General features: G+C 48.8%; 1 protein-coding gene across 8 annotated transcripts in view; it reads right to left on the reverse strand.

Moving 5' to 3' along the window:
- The window catches only part of DGKG (diacylglycerol kinase gamma), a 191,869-nt gene that overhangs the window by 98,382 nt on the left and 76,890 nt on the right, over positions 1-16,597 (reverse strand). For 7 of the 8 annotated variants that reach the window (XR_004901302.1, XR_004901305.1, XR_004901301.1 and 4 more), the window contains 7 exons: positions 16,041-16,133; positions 14,452-14,511; positions 11,739-11,818; positions 10,487-10,561; positions 7,946-8,031; positions 3,391-3,480; positions 985-1,145 (listed from right to left, as the gene is read on the reverse strand). Coding sequence is in view for 2 of the 8 variants with exons in the window: in XM_036017811.1 (XP_035873704.1) it covers positions 985-1,145; positions 3,391-3,480; positions 7,946-8,031; positions 10,487-10,561; positions 11,739-11,818; positions 14,452-14,511; positions 16,041-16,133 (645 nt within the window). In the remaining 6 variants the exon portion in view is untranslated. The remainder of the gene's footprint in view (positions 1-984; positions 1,146-3,390; positions 3,481-7,945; positions 8,032-10,486; positions 10,562-11,738; positions 11,819-14,451; positions 14,512-16,040; positions 16,134-16,597) is intronic. The other variant, XR_004901303.1, reaches the window with a different exon arrangement.

Raw genomic sequence — 16,597 nt, forward strand, 5'->3', positions numbered from 1 at the left:
AGTGTGCCAGCTCTGTCCCTTCCTCGTCTTGTGTCCTGAGGCCTCACCTGTAAAACGGGGATGGTGGGGACAAGATACCTGCTGGATTGCTGTGAGGACTAGAATACGTAAAGGAGAACACACAGTAGGAGCTCAATACACGATACCGTCTTTGTTGCACCTCCATCCAAACCCCAGCTCTACTAATGGCAGTGATGGATCCCTTTTCTCTGCCATCCTGCCCCAACAGTTTGGGAAGCAGTGTCTACTCTGCCTTCTTTGGATCAAGAGCTGAGTTCATTGAAATAAAGTAACTGAGCACTGGGGGCTAGGGGAAGAAGAGAGACGTGGGACCATCTGTGTGTGTGTGTGAGTGTGAGTGTGTGTGTGTGTGTGGCAGAGGGAGGAAGAGACAGGCACAATTAAACCAATCCCTTCAATCTAATGTAGATTGTGCACGGATGGGGTGAGTACAGAGGGCTGTGGGAGGACCAAGATGGAGCACAGAGCTCAGCCAGAGCAGTCAGCCAGGGGAGGTGCCCCTGGTGTGTGGGGAATGGGGCTGCAAAGAGGAGAGAAAATGGGAGAGAAGGAATTCTGAGAGCCAAAGCAGCCAAACCAGCGTGGGACCATGTAGTCCTCCTTGGAGAACAGAGATCCAACTCTGGAAGCTTATGTGAGAGTCTCCTGCTGACCTCGCCCCTTGGTTATTTCTTGGTGTAGCTTTCCTTTAACTGCTTCGAATTATCCAAAGGGTAAATCTGTCTTTTGAAAATGACGTGTCTTTTCTTGTGTTAGTTAAAATTACAGGGGAAGGAATTTCTGCTGTCATCAAGGGTGGGGGCTTGGTGCGATAAAGATGTCCAGAGGCAAGGATGCCTGGACACAAGTCAAGGCTGGAGGTAAACAGTAGGGACCCAGAAGGGAACAATGGTGGACGAGAACCTTTCCTGCCCATCTGGGCATTTCTCTTCTATGCAGAAAGGCAATCCCTGGCCAACTTACCACGCCAATGGAGAAGTAGTTATTCACGATGTCATACGGGACCTGGTCCCCATTCTCCACCTCTTCTCTGGGGATGACTTCCAGGTGCCAGCGGTCCAGCATCACCAGGGGGCTCTGCTCGATCTCCTTCAGGATTTTCGTCAGGCTTCCCCCTTCGTAACCTGAAGAGCATAACATTGCATTTGCCTCAAAGCAGACAGCTAATTTGTTGCTGGTGTATAGGCCACTCTCAGGGTAGGGAATTCTGTGGGCATCTGTGACCTGGAGTCCCCTCAGTGTGTCTGTGGGCCAGAAACACTTAAGTTCCCTGAGCCACAGAAAAGAAGAGGTACAGCTGAAGCAAGCCCCAGAGAATTGGTGGGCTGGGTGGCCGTGAAGCTGCACGTGGAAGAACAGAGGATCCATTTCCATACCATGTCATGTTGCAGAGGAACAGGGTGGTAGGCAAAAGTTTAAGATGACCCCCATGATTCCTGCCCCTGCTCCCCTCCCCCACCCTCTGGCCAGTGTATACACCATTCAACCCCCGCAGGACCTGTGAATATAAGATGGGAGAGTCACTGTCCCAATTAGGTATGTTGTATGAAACAGCTGACTTTTTAGCAAAAGGAGACTAATTGTCCTGTGTGGAGCTGACCTAATCAGGGGAGTCCTCAGAATGGACTGGGCTTTTCCTTAAGAAATAGATTCCAAGCTCGAGAGGGATTTGACATGAGGGAGATTCTCTGTTGCCAGCTTTGAAGATGGAAGGACCATTTGGCAAGTAATGAGGGAGGCCTCTAGCATGTGAGAGTGGTCCCAGCAGACAACCAGCAAGGAAACAGATCCCCGGTCCTACAACCATGAAGAACTGAATTCAGCTAACAACCTAAATGAGCTTAGAGGCAAATTCTTCCCTCAGAGCCTTCAGTGAGGAGCAGAGCCTGTCTAATGCCCTGATTTCAGCCTGTGAGGGCCTAGGCAGAGAACCCCGTCACCCTGCTCCAGCACTTCTGTAGAACACTTCTGCTCCAGCACTTCTGTAGAGCACTTTAAGCCTCTACATTATGATAATTTGTTACGTAGCAATAGAAAACTAACACAGAATGTAAACCGTAAGTGATAATAGGTTAGTGGGAGAGAGACAGGCTTTTCTTTCAAATAACACTTCTATTGTTTTTAATCCTTGCTGTAAGGCACTTTTTCATTGCCTTTTTTTAGAGAGAGAGGGAGAGAGAGAGAAGCATTGATTGGTTGCCTCCTGTGCATGCCCAGACCAGGGATTGTATGTGCAGCCTAGGTATGTGCCCTGACCAGGAATGGAACCCCCAAACTTTCAGTTATGGGAGGACACTCCAACCACTAGAGCCACACTTCTGTGCTCCTGCTTACATTTGGGGCAAACTTGAAGAGTATTTTCAGGTGGCCACGGCTTTGATCAGCTCTTCGGGGGATGCCCCCACAGGATAGCACTGGTAGCACCTATATGGCGGAGGGCCTTGAGACTGTGAGGGAGCACAGGCTGGGTTTCCTGCATGAAATCTGTGCCGAGCTAAGCTGCCTAGATGCTCAGGGCCTGGGGCCACACTCTGCCTGTCCCTCTGAACAGAGGGCTCTTTTCTAGTCTCAGTGAGTGTCTGAGGACCCTGAAAGCTCTTCCAGTGCCTGCCAACTTCCTCCTAGGGCTGGCTCTCACTTACTGTGGCCCAAGCACACACCAGTCTCTGACTGCTCACTGACCGCTGCTGGACCTGGTCTTGAATCACTCTCTGAATTGATCAGCCACCTTAAGTCCCACTCTCGTTCTGCCTGCCAGACTGATTTGTGTGCCACTTGTGCTGATTTGAACTTCTCCACTCTCTGGAGTGTGCCCAGCTCCACGGGGGCTGTTGCAGTTTGCAAAGGTCTCATCTTAGCTCCTGCCCATTGCCCTGTAAGGTTACTACTCTAAGTTCCCCCTCAGGGAATTTTCAAAATGAGGACCCATGGCTATGGGGGGCTAAGATGATCTGGATGCGCCTAACAGTCGGTGATGTGGCTTTTCAGTCTGCGTTCTGAGTCTTAATTTAGAAGATCGGTAATTTGGGAAGGGGGGGTTTTATGCAGAACACACCTAAGTGACCCCCTCCTGGGATAGGCACTGGGGGGAAGACAAAGAGGACTCTACCTTAAAGTGGACTTGTTCTACTGGGGAAAGTGGGCAGTAAGCAGACAGTTCCAAGAGGACAGTAACAATGTAAGGGGTAAGCATAGGCCTCGGCATGGAGTGCAGGGCAGGAAAATGCTCATGAAGTCAATCTGGCCCCAGAGTGGAGCATGATTCTGTGGAATGCGATCCCTAAAAAGGAAACTCAGCCTAACTTGTGGAGCATCCCTGTCGACTGGAAAGCTCATCCCCAGGGGAGTACCACTCACAGGCAGACTCACCTCCTCCCCAGCGGAGACATCTGGCCAGGTCATTTCCTGTTCCGAGAGGCAGGACAGCCACTGGTGGATGCTTTGCAAAGTTGGCCTTATCTGTAACCCATGCAGAGGAAGAGAGAACCATATGCCATGGGTTACAGAATGTTTACATTACCCAGTTATCCCTGGCCTGAGCCTGAACCCCTCCGTGGCATTCCTTGTTTGAATATCTCCCATAACGGGGAGCACATCCCTTCCTAAAGTCTTTTCTTCCACCTGCAGTGTGTTGACCCTTACAATGGGTTTCCCCCCATATTTAGCAAAACCTGTCTTCCTGTAACTTGTACCTCTTCATCCTAATTTCATCCTAATGTGTCCCTTTGGGATGATAGCACACCTCAAAAACTTTAGTTTGCAGAGCTTTATCCTTAATGATAACCAGCAATTATTACATTTATCCTTCAGACCCACCCTACTGGGTATTATCATTTTCCTCATAAATGAAGAAACTGAGGAACAGAGAAGGAAAGTAATGCCAGAGCCAGGATCCAAACGCAGAGCTCCACAGCTCCAGGGCCATTCCCATCCTTTCTTCAAGGGCTCGGCAGGTGCACAGACAGCGACACAGGTGGGGTTTGAGACACCAGGGAACAGTGGGGCATTTGAAAAACTGAAAATGTTACACTTAAAGTCACTCATGTTCGAAAGTTTAAACATAACATTGCATCTGACAGAAAACCTCCAGGTGTCCATTTGGTACCCAGGAAGCAGTTTGCCACTTCCACCCCCTCCCCCTCACCCCCCCAGACTTGCAAATACACAGATTCCTAATCTTATTTCCCATGCTGGTGTGAAGCAGCCTCAGACTGCATTAGAGAATGCACAGCAGACCATGGATGTTTTAATCTGGCTGAAGATCTACAGCAGTAGTTTGGCTGACTGGGAAAGTCGGAGGCACAGGCACCCAAGAGCTCCAGGGGGGCGCTATTTACATAAACCTCAGTTCACCTTGTGCTAGGGGACTGAGTGACAGGATGGGGGAGCGGTGGTGGGGGGCCAGGGCAATGCAGGAATCAGCAACCTACATGAGGCTCATACTAGGGCTGCCCCAGCAAAACAGGAATTCATAGGTCCCCCAGCTTGTCTGACTTATGCCAGAAGCGGCTGAGCTCAGTCGAGACCTTGGGCTGAGATTACTGCTGGGACGGTTGAGATGGAGGATGGAGCAATGCAATAGACTCTCTCATCCTTCCCAGCGCCTACAGTCTGTGTTTATGCCTCCTTGCCTTTGCACACCCTGTTCCCTTTGCCAGGAAGGCCCTTGCTTCCTTAGGTCTGCTCTTTCTTCCAGAACCTCCTTCTCAGCAGGTCAACCATCCTCCCAGTGTGGAGGCTACAAAGCTGGATGCCATCCTAGGTTTCCTTCTCCCTCACCTGACATCCATGTACTCATCGGTTTCTGTGTGCTTTCCCCTCAGCTATGGTTGCCAGTGCCTCCTCTTAGCCTTTAGTTCCACCCCCTCATGTGTTCTCCAAACTCCCACCAGGGTGGGCAATCCTTGAACCACACGCCCGATCACATCAGTCCACTGCTTTCACACCGTCGGGCCCCCCTCACCCCTTCGCATGGTACACCAGGCCCTTCCAGGCTCTGCCTTCCTCTCTAGCCTCATCCTTTACACATCCTCCCTCCCAGCCAGCATGTCAACCACATCTTAGTGTTTTCAGAGCCTTAAATCATAGGCTCTGCATTGCTCAGCTCAGATGTTGCCTCTGGGAGGGCTCCCTCCCCGATTACCCTCATCGGCACCAGGTGCCTCTCCAGGATGTTTCTTTTGCACGAGGGAGGATCTCATCACACTGCCTTGTAACTGACTACTCATTTGTTCCCTGAATGTACTGTGACCACCCTGGGGAACTGTATCTCATTCACCACAGTATCTCCACACATACTTGCTGAAGGCCTATTATGTGCCAGATGCTGTGTTAGTTGCTGAGGCCCTAACAGCAAGTGAAAAGGCTATGACTTAGGCTCTCATGGTACATGTAGCTGAAGGGGAGAGACAAATAGGAATGAGGTCTTCCCATAAATGAGGCATCATTTCAAATTCATACTGGAAAAGAAAGGAATGTGGTCCTACAATAACGGGACGGAGGCTGCAGATATGTCAGGAAAGGCTTTCCCCAGGAAGCCACACATTGGCTGAGATCTGAAGAAGAAGCTGACCGAGCACAGACCAGGGGAGCATCCCAGACAGGAGGAACAGCTTGTGCAAAAGTCCTGTGGTGGAAGGAATGGTCCATTCAAGGGTCTGAAAGAGGGACTGTGTGGCTTGAGTTTAGAGGGAGAAGAACAGAGGTATAAGGCTGGAAGGTGGGCAGCTGCTAGACCACCCAGGGCCCTGTTGATCATTTGAAGAGTTTTCGTCTTTGCCTTAAGAATAATGGGAAGCCACGGATGTGCTCCACACACACCATCAACCCACTGACATGCAGGAAAGATCACCCTGGCTATAGAGAGGGAGTGCAGATCAAGGATCAGGGAAGGGACCCAAATGGGGTTGTAGAGAGCACTGTGTAATTGCTACAGTATTTCTTGAATGATGAGTGAATGAACACCGTGCAGTTAGGCCTCTTACCACTGTTTTTCCTCTTTGAGCCACCAAATTGTGAAAGCAGGTCATCTCACATGTCCTTCTTTCTGTTTTGAGCAGCCTCTATCAACTGTGTCCTCTGCAGGTGAACCTTCTAAAACTTTTCACCAAAGCCTACTCTCTGCTTCATGATGGAGAGGGAACCATGCAAGCAGCTGTCAGTGCTGCAGCCATCCGCCCTCTGTTGATCAGCTTTTCCTTCCTCAGTTCCCAGGGGACGCCTCCCACAAGCAGCTCAAGCCCAGGTGACAGGAGAGTGTGGGTGGCTGCTTGGCAGGGCTGTGTCCATGGAAACCAAAGTGTGTAGGGGACACGAAGGTGGCTGGTGTGCAGGTGTGGGTCCCACCCCTCCGGGTGGTCTTCTTATGACCCCCCTGGAGGCTCAGCCTCCCCTGCCCTGTTCAGGATCTATCACTGCCCATCCCTGACTCTGCTCTTGCCCTCATCTCCCACATCCAGTCTGTCAGCAAATCCTCTTGGTTCTACCTTCAAAAGATACCCAAAATCTGACCACCTCTCACCACCTCCTCTGTTTCTGTTGTGTCCAACCCAGGGTCATCTCTCACTTGGATGATTGCAGGAGCCTCCAAGCTTGTCTCCCTGCTTTGCCCTTCCTCTAACTCTGTTGTTTCTCTCCTTTGCTCAAAAATCATCCGGCACCTTGGGACTTCCCCAGTACGAAAGCCATATTCTGTATAATGTCCTACGCTTGCTGGTGACCTGGCTATGTACTATTTCTGCTGCGTGCCCTGCCACTCCACCTTCACCTGCTCGGCTCCGATGCACTCTGCAGCCTGGCCTGCTCCTACCCCACATCCTTTGTAGTTGCTGTTCCTTCTGCCTGAATTGCTCTTCTGTCAGGTATTTTCGCGGCTGACCCCCCTCCAGGTCCCTGTGCACACATCATCTGCTCTGTGAGGTCTTCCCTGATCACTAGGATTCAGATTGCACCCCTGGCCCCCACAGCTGTGTTCCCTTCGCCCCTTCCCTGCTATACTTTTATTACCTTCTGACACATTATATGTTTCACTTATTTCTTTGTTTATTGCCTATGTCTCCTCTGTAAAGGGAAAGCTTCATGAAGACAGGATTTTTGTCCATTTGCTTATTGCTGCATCTCCATTGCCTTGAGGAGAGGTGCAGGAGGTGCACAGGCAAGTTTTGTGGAATGAATGACAGGAAGACAGAAGCAGCCCAGGGCTTGTTGCTCTGGGCCCAGTCTCCGACTTTGATGATGGCTCTCCCCAGCTCTTCCCTTTCTCATCCTTATGTTCCACATCCCAGTGTTTACCTGGGTTCTCCAGGGTTAGATCTTGAATATACTCTTATCCCAGGATTTCAGAGTCAGTTTCTATTATTTACTGGGGGTCAGGTACCCAAGGAGCTGGACTAGAACCCATGCCCCTGTTTCCCAGCTTGGGCTCTCCCCACTGCCCCTTTGAGCGAGGGGTATTGGGCATAGCCCAGTGTGGCCTTTCTTTGCTTGCACTGATCTGTGCTTTCTAGATGTGCCTCCTGGGCATGGGCTCCTGGTGCTCACATCAAAGCGATGTGCTCTGGGAGACGCATCTGTGTTTAGTGCTCTGGCCTTCGTCCACCACCCTGGATCTACCTGGGGTCTCAGCTCTGGCCCGCCCCCGACCACCCAATCCCGCCTGTCCTGCCATTGACGAAACCGCAGCCACCACAGATACTTTTTCAGCAAAGCTGGAGACAAACTGTTACATCTGTACCTGTGGGAGTCTTTCCACGGTCCTGTTTCTTTGTTTTTCCACCCCAAGTAGGTATTTAGTCAAGCACACTGCTCCAAGAGTGGAAACAAAGTTGACCAAGACATGGCTACATTTCTCTTTCGTATTGCTGTCCTGGGACTTGAACTGTACTTGCTGCTAGGAAACCGCAAAGCACCCCCAGCCCATTCTTACCAATGCAATCCAAAATCCAGCCGACGGTCCCATCTCCTCCGCAGGCCAGGACGCGGAAGTCTGGAGTGTCACGGAAAAAGTTCAGTCTGGGAAGTAAAAGAAAGGCCCAAATGGTCTTGTTGACTAGATTGTGGCTGACCTTTGACACTGCTTGAGTGAGAGTCCTCCCCCACCTCCTTTCCTGGGAGTATGTTATGACCTTGATTCCTTTTGGGGTTGAAAGGGTCACTTAATGTTCTGAAACCAGAACTTACTAAGCAATGCCATTGAATCTGAATCTCAGGGGCCATCCTTGTATAAGGAGAATTTGACTCAACATTCAACACAGAACTTTTTTTTTTTTTTCTAGAAATTCTGTATGATTTGTGCAGAGGAATCCATAGTTTGCTTATTTTGGCAACGTTACAACTAACCCACAACATTTTGACTCTCCTCTGGTTGTCCTGCCCTCTCTGTCTCCACAACCTCCCATTTAAACCTGACGCACGGAAATAGCTGGGTCTGTGTCCCGCTGTCCTGTGGGCCCAGACCTCAGAGGAGTGAGTACCACCACCCCAGGGGGCCTTAACCCTCGCAGGACACTGTCTGTGGATAGAATTCAGAACCGTGAACTTGGAGGAGATACTATTACATTCTTTCCTTCCCTAAGCTCTAACTGACATTTAGCATTTCCTTCAATTGTGAAATGTAGGCGACAAATGCAGACATATTAACAACACCTGTGACTTTGTGAGGTGTTGAAATCACAGGTATCTTAATGTTTTACTGCAGGTATGGAAGCTATTTCATGCTATTATTTATGCTCATCACTACTTTTAATTTACAGTAGTTATTAGACTTGCCTGGGGAATTTGCCACATATAATATGTTGGGAAATCACATATATTTCCATACTGCAAATTTCTTTTCTTAACATTCTGATAACTGTTTTTGAATATAATTAGTTTCCCTGGTAATCCTATGTATTTCATTTTATGTTTTCAGAAATACTGGTCTGAGAAGGGGTCCTCAGGCGTCATCAGACTGCCTACCAGCTTCCTGGCGCGGAAAGGATGAGAACTTCTGCTTCAGTACAAACGTGGCTCATGGACACCCTGGGGTGGGATTTGGGAAACTGAAGCTCCATATCTCCTCTTTGCCCACCCAGGAGGTCTGAGAAGACCCCTGGGGCTTTGTGAGTCACTGATGCACACGCAGGCAGATTCACATTCCTTCTCTTCCCCTTCATTCCCTGCTGTCCTACAGGAAGTGAATCCTGAATGGAGGCTCCTATCACCTAGACAGCCTGTCTGATTACAGACTGACCTTAGAGATACTCAGCGTCGCAGCCCTAGACGTTGTCACCAGGCTTGTCATCCCGGGCAAAAACAATTTAGAAACGATGAGGTTAAGCAACAGCATTGCATTCAAGTCTTAAAATGCCCCCAAAGAGAGTAGGCTGGGAAAGGCATCTGTGGGCTGCCGCTCAGCTGCAAGTCATAAGGGAGCAGTAGCTGGCAGTCACGGTGGCTGCGGTTGCACCCGCGGCAGTGTGGTGGGCTCTGCTTTCAAATTAGCGTTAAATCATGGCAGAGGTGCTGACTCTGCACTCGGGTTTCTTTCTTCTTTTAACTGGGTCTTGCACTGCCACTTCCATACATGACAGCTTTGTGTCAAAAAACTGAAGACAGAGACAGATTCCCTGTTTGGAGTCCTTACTCCAGCCCTTCTGCGGGGCTTGCAGAACCCAGTGTGGAAGAGCAGGTTAGGAGGTTGGGCAAAGTGGCTATGTGCTGAAAAGCCCAGCCCACGTGCATAGATCTGAAGACCTGGCCCCTACACAGCCTCTGGCCAGCACATGGTTCTAATGCAGCATCTCTTTCTGGTCAGAACAGTCTTTGGGTGCCTTCCAAGTCCGATGTTGGAGGAGACTGATAACAGGGACCCACAGCTCATCACATTAGTGCTAACACAAAGATCTGTTCCTCCCGCCAGACTTTCAGTCCAGTTGCAAAGGGGCTGCCTCATCTCTCCTTGCACTCCCTCTCTAATGAGCAGTGAAAGAGCCAATAGGCATGTGACCAGAGCAGGGTCACAGGGAGCTTAACAATCTCTAAAATGGACAATTCAGAGAGAAAGTGATTTCATTGGATAAGTAATTGTTTTGATCCTACAATGACCCACAGCAGAACACGCAGCAGTGTTCTGACACAGACTGACAGTGATAGGAAACTCTTTCCTCCTCTCTGATGATTCAGTATGAAGATACCAGCTAACACGGCCTTACAAATAAGTTAAAATAATTTACCAGCCTGCCTTTCCTGTCAGTCAAATGAATGGCATATGCAGGAGGCTACTTCCTAGAGTCAAATATAATGAGAGTTTCCGAGTATCTCCAGGAGAAAGTAAGAGCAGATATAAGGAAAATAAGAGAAAATGAGTAAAATGCCAAGAAGGGCAAGTCCACAAATGAAAAAAGACAAAGAAAGGTGACAAAAAAAGGGATTCTTCAGACACCAAAGGGGAGGGGGAGAAATAAGGAGTAAAGATTGTTCTCCATACCCTGGAGTAGGCCCCCCATTGTCCAGGTTGAAAACTTGTTTGGGGTTGAGCAGATAGTGGAATTTCCGAAGAATTCTATGGGGAAAAAAAGAAAGAGAGAGAGGAGAGGCAGAGAGGGAGAACATCATTATGAGAAGTCACAGTAGGGCAAATAACTGTGGAGCCCATTGATGGTGGGAATGAGGGTCCATTTAAACCCCACTGGGGAGAAGGCTGAAGGCAGGCCCTGCAGGCCCTGAAGTCCCAGCTTCAGGTGCATCACTCATGCCCTAATTCCCTGGTTCAAGGCCTCCCCGCTCTCTTAGACTCCAGCTCCTACCCCAGAAGTATCCCCCTTGCAGAAAAGACAGGGCAGAGAAACTCAGAGAACAGAACTTCCATTCTCCCAGAGCTTTTCCCTTCATGGAGACCTTCTCCCAAATGTTCTGTATGTTCTAAGTAGCACAATTCTGCTCTTTGTGGACTATACAGAGGCATCAAGGGATCCTCGATGAAAAGGTCACCCAAATCTTTGAATCAGGAGGAAACACAGGGGGTGGGGCTGGGGCAGGGGAGGCCCGGGGCAATGCCCCCATCTAGGCTTGGTTTCAAGGCTCCAGCTTGAGCTAGTCAGGTCAGTTCAGAAGGGGCGCTCCACCCTTCGGAGTGGGGTAGGGGTTCTCATAGTTGTTGCTTCAGCCCTACATACTATTATTTTTAACCTGGATTCCAGATCACATGCCATCTGTACGTTACCCCAGAGCTGACCAGGACTGGGAGGCAGAGCTGCTTCGCCCTTTCTCCCTCTCTCTTCCTACTCTCTTGGTGCTGCCAACAGACTGGGCATTTCCTTCACTGATGAGGTGAGTACCCTGCTTTCTCAGGGGCTGGATAGGTCAGGAAGTCCCAAATGGTAAGTCCTGCCATATCTCTTACTCAAGAAAATGCTTGAGAGATTAGGAAGGAAACAGGCATGTTGGAACTTGGTCTGACTCTGGGAGCCATAATAATAATGGCTCCTGTGACAGGCCCTAGGCTAAGCACTATGTCTATTTTAATCCTCACAACAACCCTAGAAGAGGAGAAATTATTATTTATTTACAGAGGAGGAAACCAAGGCACTTGAACCAGACCATTAAGATATAAGTAGTAGGGCTGGGATTTGAACCCAGGTCTGCATGTCTCCACAGCCCACTCTGTTATGGTTGAAGGGAAGAAAGGACCCAAGTGAGGCTGTTCTAGCCTCTCCATTTTGAAAAAGAAGACAACATACCTTTCTCCTTGTCTCCCTCCACTCTTGGGGTTCACCAAGACCAACAGGGGGTGGGTACCCGGGGTGGGGATGATCTTATACTTAAAAAGGTAAGAGAAAAGGAAATTAGCTCTGTTTCAGCCAACAGGGGGGACAAGATGAGAGTTTACACTAAGATAGCATCTGGGAGAGGTGGATAGGAAGCAGTTACAAGCATGGAGGAGAGGAGGGTGGGAGGTAGATCTTTGTCCACTGGCTGAGCCTTTGAGGGGGTGAGCAGCTAGGTGTCTTCAGCTTGAGTGGCCAATAAGTAGTGTGAATGGTGACAGGGTTTGAGGTCAAAATCAGAGTTGGGACAATGGCATCATAGCTTCAAAATATTCAACAATGGTGAGGCATTGTGCCCACAGCAGGAGATTAGGCTTTGTGAGAAATACAATTGAATATGACCTTTGACGGTATGGCCATCTGGTCAAACATCTAAATAAAATACCACTCATGAAGTTAACCATGACTTCCACCCAGCACCGATTTTCCTTATAGGAAAGTTCCACATTTCTCATTGTCCATGGGTCCCTTCAACCAGATGTCTCACCATCAGGTTGCTCCAAACCTCAACATGTCCCAGACCTGACCTGTCTTCTTTCATCATGAAACTGGTCGTCTCTCCTGGCTCCCTGTTTCAGTTTAAGTGTAGTACTCTCATTCACCCAGTCACCCCGGGAATTCTTTCCCTGGAATGTCCCTTTCTCTCTGGCAGCTGTCTTTCTTTCTGCCATACTGTTACAGTATGCCACAGTAACCACACTGCTCGGGCATTTCCCAGCTCAGGTAAGCCCTGTAGGCTGTCCCCAGGTAGTTCCTTACCACGACATCACATTAGTCATGCCACTCTTGCTCAGGAACCTTTAATAACACCTCACTGCTCAGAGGATAAAATCCAAATCTCCTAACCTGTCATCCAAGCATTTCAATATAGCCCCGTTCGACTGTTACCTCTTAATTACTCTAACTCTCACTGTGGTTCCAGCTAAGCCCGGCTCTTAGCCTCTAGTGAGTGTGTCTCCTGAATTCCCACCCAGTGAGTCAGCTCACACAGATTCCTTCTCCTGCTCAGTGCCCGGAAATGCCCCCTTCCTTCTTTACAACCTTTAAAAAAAATCTCTCAGCCTCAGGGCCCAGATCAAGAGCTACTTCCTATGAAGTTTTCCTCAATTACTGCAACTGGAACTACTGCACTTGAAACACATAACATCTTCTGGATTTCTTTTGCGGTTATTTGTTTTTTGTTTTCCTTTCTAAAAGATGTTATTCACTTATTTTTAGAGAGAGGGGAAGGGAGGGAGAAAGGGAGGGAGAGAAACATTAATGTGTGATCGCCTTTTGAGTGCCCCCTACTGGGGACCTGGCCCGCAATCCTGGCATGAGCCTTGATCGGGAATTGAACCAGCAACCCTTTGTTTCACAGGCTGGCACTCAGTCCACTGAGCCAAACCAGCCAGGGCTGTGTTTTATTTTCTTAGATAAATGCCTCAAAATGTCCATTGGATCTTAAATGCCTCAAAAGCCAGGTGTGTGTGTGTGTGTATAACTCTTCTACCAAGGGCCCCATGACACCAGATCCAGGAGTGGGGACTCAATAAACATTGTGGGTTTAGCTGAAGGACAGACTGATACAGAGACACAACTCTGCTCCATGTTCACGATCTCATGTTCCCTTATCCAGACCCCACGCTAAACACACAGCAAACACAGAGCCATGCTGCTTGAAATGGACAGCACCATTCTTTACGACTTTTAGGAAAGTTCTTATCTGCTCCAGGGTGACTGTCTGTGTGACACCCAGAGGCGTGTTGGAACCTGAAGAGTAATTTTTACTTTTGGGGGTGGTATTCAAAACTATTTAACAACCTGTACAGCATGGGCACTGCCCAGTCAGTACAGATGCAGGACAACCAATTAGATGCCAGCTGTGAACAGCTGGTGTGCCTGCACTGTGTGCCAGTGTGCGTGGGTCCGAGTTACCTGACTCTCTGGCCTTCCAGGTATCTAGAGCTTCCTCACATTATTGAGGTTCCCCATCATTGTTACTTACATTTTAATGTTCAAAACAGGGAGGGGAGGATGGGCAGTGCAGGGATTGCTATGTCCCTTTTCAGACAAGGAAATTTAAGGCTCAGAGGCATGGGAGGGGCCTTCATTTTCTATTTTATTTTCTGGTGCTCTTTGTACCTCACCAGGTTGTCTTTCCTGCAGTCCCTGGGACTTTGTGGAAGGCACAAAGAGACGATATTGATTGGTGAACCCTAGTAAAAATGAATTGTTAACTATACATGTAAGGATAAAGAAGAACTTTTGGCTAGTTAGCTTTGTTTTGGCCAATTGCATTCCGGAGATAGCATGGCTGTCTTGGAAAATCCATTGAGTATTTTTAGGCCACACTCTTTTTATTTTTTAGGCAGTGAGCCTATTGACATTTTAAAAGCAACTCATTCCTGAAAAGGCGATAAAGGTCAATTTGACCAGCCATGGGATCTACCAACCTCCCTTCCTACCACTTGCCTACAGTATGTGGTCCAAGGTAATTCCAGAGGCTGGCAATAAAGTGTCTCGTGTGATATCACTGATCAGACGAGAAAGCAAAGGTTGAGACAGTGTTTCTCAAACACTGTCTTCCTCTCCACAGCTCGGACTGACTCCGAGTGAATGCCCAGACTCGAGCTTGCTGAGTTACCTGCATTGCAAGTTCACCCTGAGCTGACACGCTGTCGTCAGACTTCCCTCCTGGCCTGTCCTGTGAGGAGAGAGGAGAGATAAGCATCTTTTTTTGGGGGGGGGAAGCTGAATATATTAAAAAGGGGATCAGAAGAAAAACAAATGATTAATAAAAAGAAAGAATTAGAAAAGCAATACAGAATGGGAAGGAGTTTTTCAAAGTGGGGCTTTGGACCTAAGAAAAGAAGTGTCGGCCTATTGGTTTCTCCAGGACTCCCCAGGCCTCTGCCATTGTTTGTGCTGACGTTAGCGTTGAGACACTGGAGTGGACGTGGGGAGAGGAAACACTAAAACTAACAGAAATCTACATTGTCGATTTAGAAGCTTGAGCTCTGAGAAGTAAGGTCTTAAATCCGGCTTCTTTGCTCAGTACTAGCTAAATGGAGTGAGGCTGAGAAACTTATTTGTCTTAGTTTTGTTTGTCCTCTTTTCTTTGTTTTCAGATATGCCTATTATTTATTTTGTGGAGACTTATTTTACATATAGTAAAATGCTGAAATCTCAATCTGCAGTTTGATCCATTTCTGCTTACTTGTATGCCTTCGTGACTACTGCCGAGTGTCATTCTGTTGTTACTGCTGATGCCCTACTGGTTTTGCCTGCCTTTGGAATTTCATATAAATGGAATCATAGAACATGTCTTTTTTTTTAGTGTAGTTTCTTTTTTTTCAGGATTATATCTTTGTGATTTTCCCTTTTTTCCATCCAAGCAGTTTTTTTTCCCCCGCGTAGTATTCCATGGTACGAACAGGCCTCAACTTATTATCTATTGTCCTGCCAGTGGTCATTAAGCTCATTTCCAGTTTTTCACTGTTACAGATAAAGTTGCTGTGAACATTCTTATGCACGTATTTTGGTGGAATAAATGCTCCTATTTCTCACATAGGAGGGACTTGCTGGGTTGTAGAGTTTTGCATTTCCAACTCAGTAGGTACAGCCCAGTGGTTTCCCCAAATGGTTCTTCTTCAGTTTTTAAAGAGAACAGAGCAGCTGGTCACGTCGGGGATGAGATGAGATGTGAGGAGTCATGGGACCTGGCAACAGGGAAGGGAACAGTTAAGGTGTTTGGTGCTTGGTTTGAAAGAGGAAGTGTGAATGCAGAAGACAGAGACAATTTCCGATGGGGATAAAAGGAGATGAGGGCTGAGACTCTCAGGTAGAAATCGTCAGGGCGGGTGTTTGGACAAAGGAGAGAGGTTGACAAGGACAGGGAGGCCTGGGAGGCCTAGCCTGTGCAGGTGGGGACTGCGGTTCCTTGAGCTATGCTCTGCCTGCAAGGGGCTGAGACCGATGTGCTTTCCTTGATGGGCTGTTTCAGAGCATCCTGGGTGACCAGCAGTGGGAACCATCGCAATCAGGGGAGTTTTCTCTCACAATCTGGTGGGTGCAGCACTGACCTCACTTGAACTTGTGCCGAAGACACAGACCCTAAGAGCTGTGGAGGAAGCCGTCTGGAGGATGTGAGCCTTGGGCTGCTGCCTGCGTCTGAAACGTGCAGGGCGGTGGCAGTGGGGGGAACCACAGCCCCGGCGGGGCGGCAGCACTTACCCAGGTAATGGGGCATATCGAGGTGGGCAGCAGGATGTGGTCTTTGAGCTCCCCACCATCACACACTGTGGATAATTCACATTTGCGGTGAAACTGGAGGAAACAATGAAGATGCGTGTGAGTGCAAGTGACCAAGGAAACGTCCAATAGGAGGGTTCAAAGGTTACTGAGGAGGCAAGCTGCCTAGTGCTCCCCAAATCCTGATGCGCTGCTGGCTTTGGCAGTATAGCTGAGTGTGTGTATGCAGTGTACGTGTGTGGTGTGTATGTTTTGTGTGTGGTGTGTGGCGTGGGTGCCTGTGTGGCTGTTGTGTGTGGTTGGGGCTGCCACGTCTGCTGTGGGTGGACGAAGGGGACCGAGTGCTACCCATGGCTGCTGCAGCAAAACGGCCACAAGCAGGCCGGTCCGTGGCGCTTCGGTGTGGCACCCCCTGTGGATTCCAGAGCTCCCCTGGGTGTTTGCTCCCTCAGCTCTGAGACCCTGGAAGGAAGGACATCTTGTTGAACAAACTCATAAGAGACTGGAAGTAGATCCCTTGACTTAACCTCTACATCTTA

This window comes from Phyllostomus discolor, chromosome 2 (assembly GCF_004126475.2).
Source record: "Phyllostomus discolor isolate MPI-MPIP mPhyDis1 chromosome 2, mPhyDis1.pri.v3, whole genome shotgun sequence".
Classification (NCBI taxonomy): domain Eukaryota; kingdom Metazoa; phylum Chordata; class Mammalia; order Chiroptera; family Phyllostomidae; genus Phyllostomus; species Phyllostomus discolor.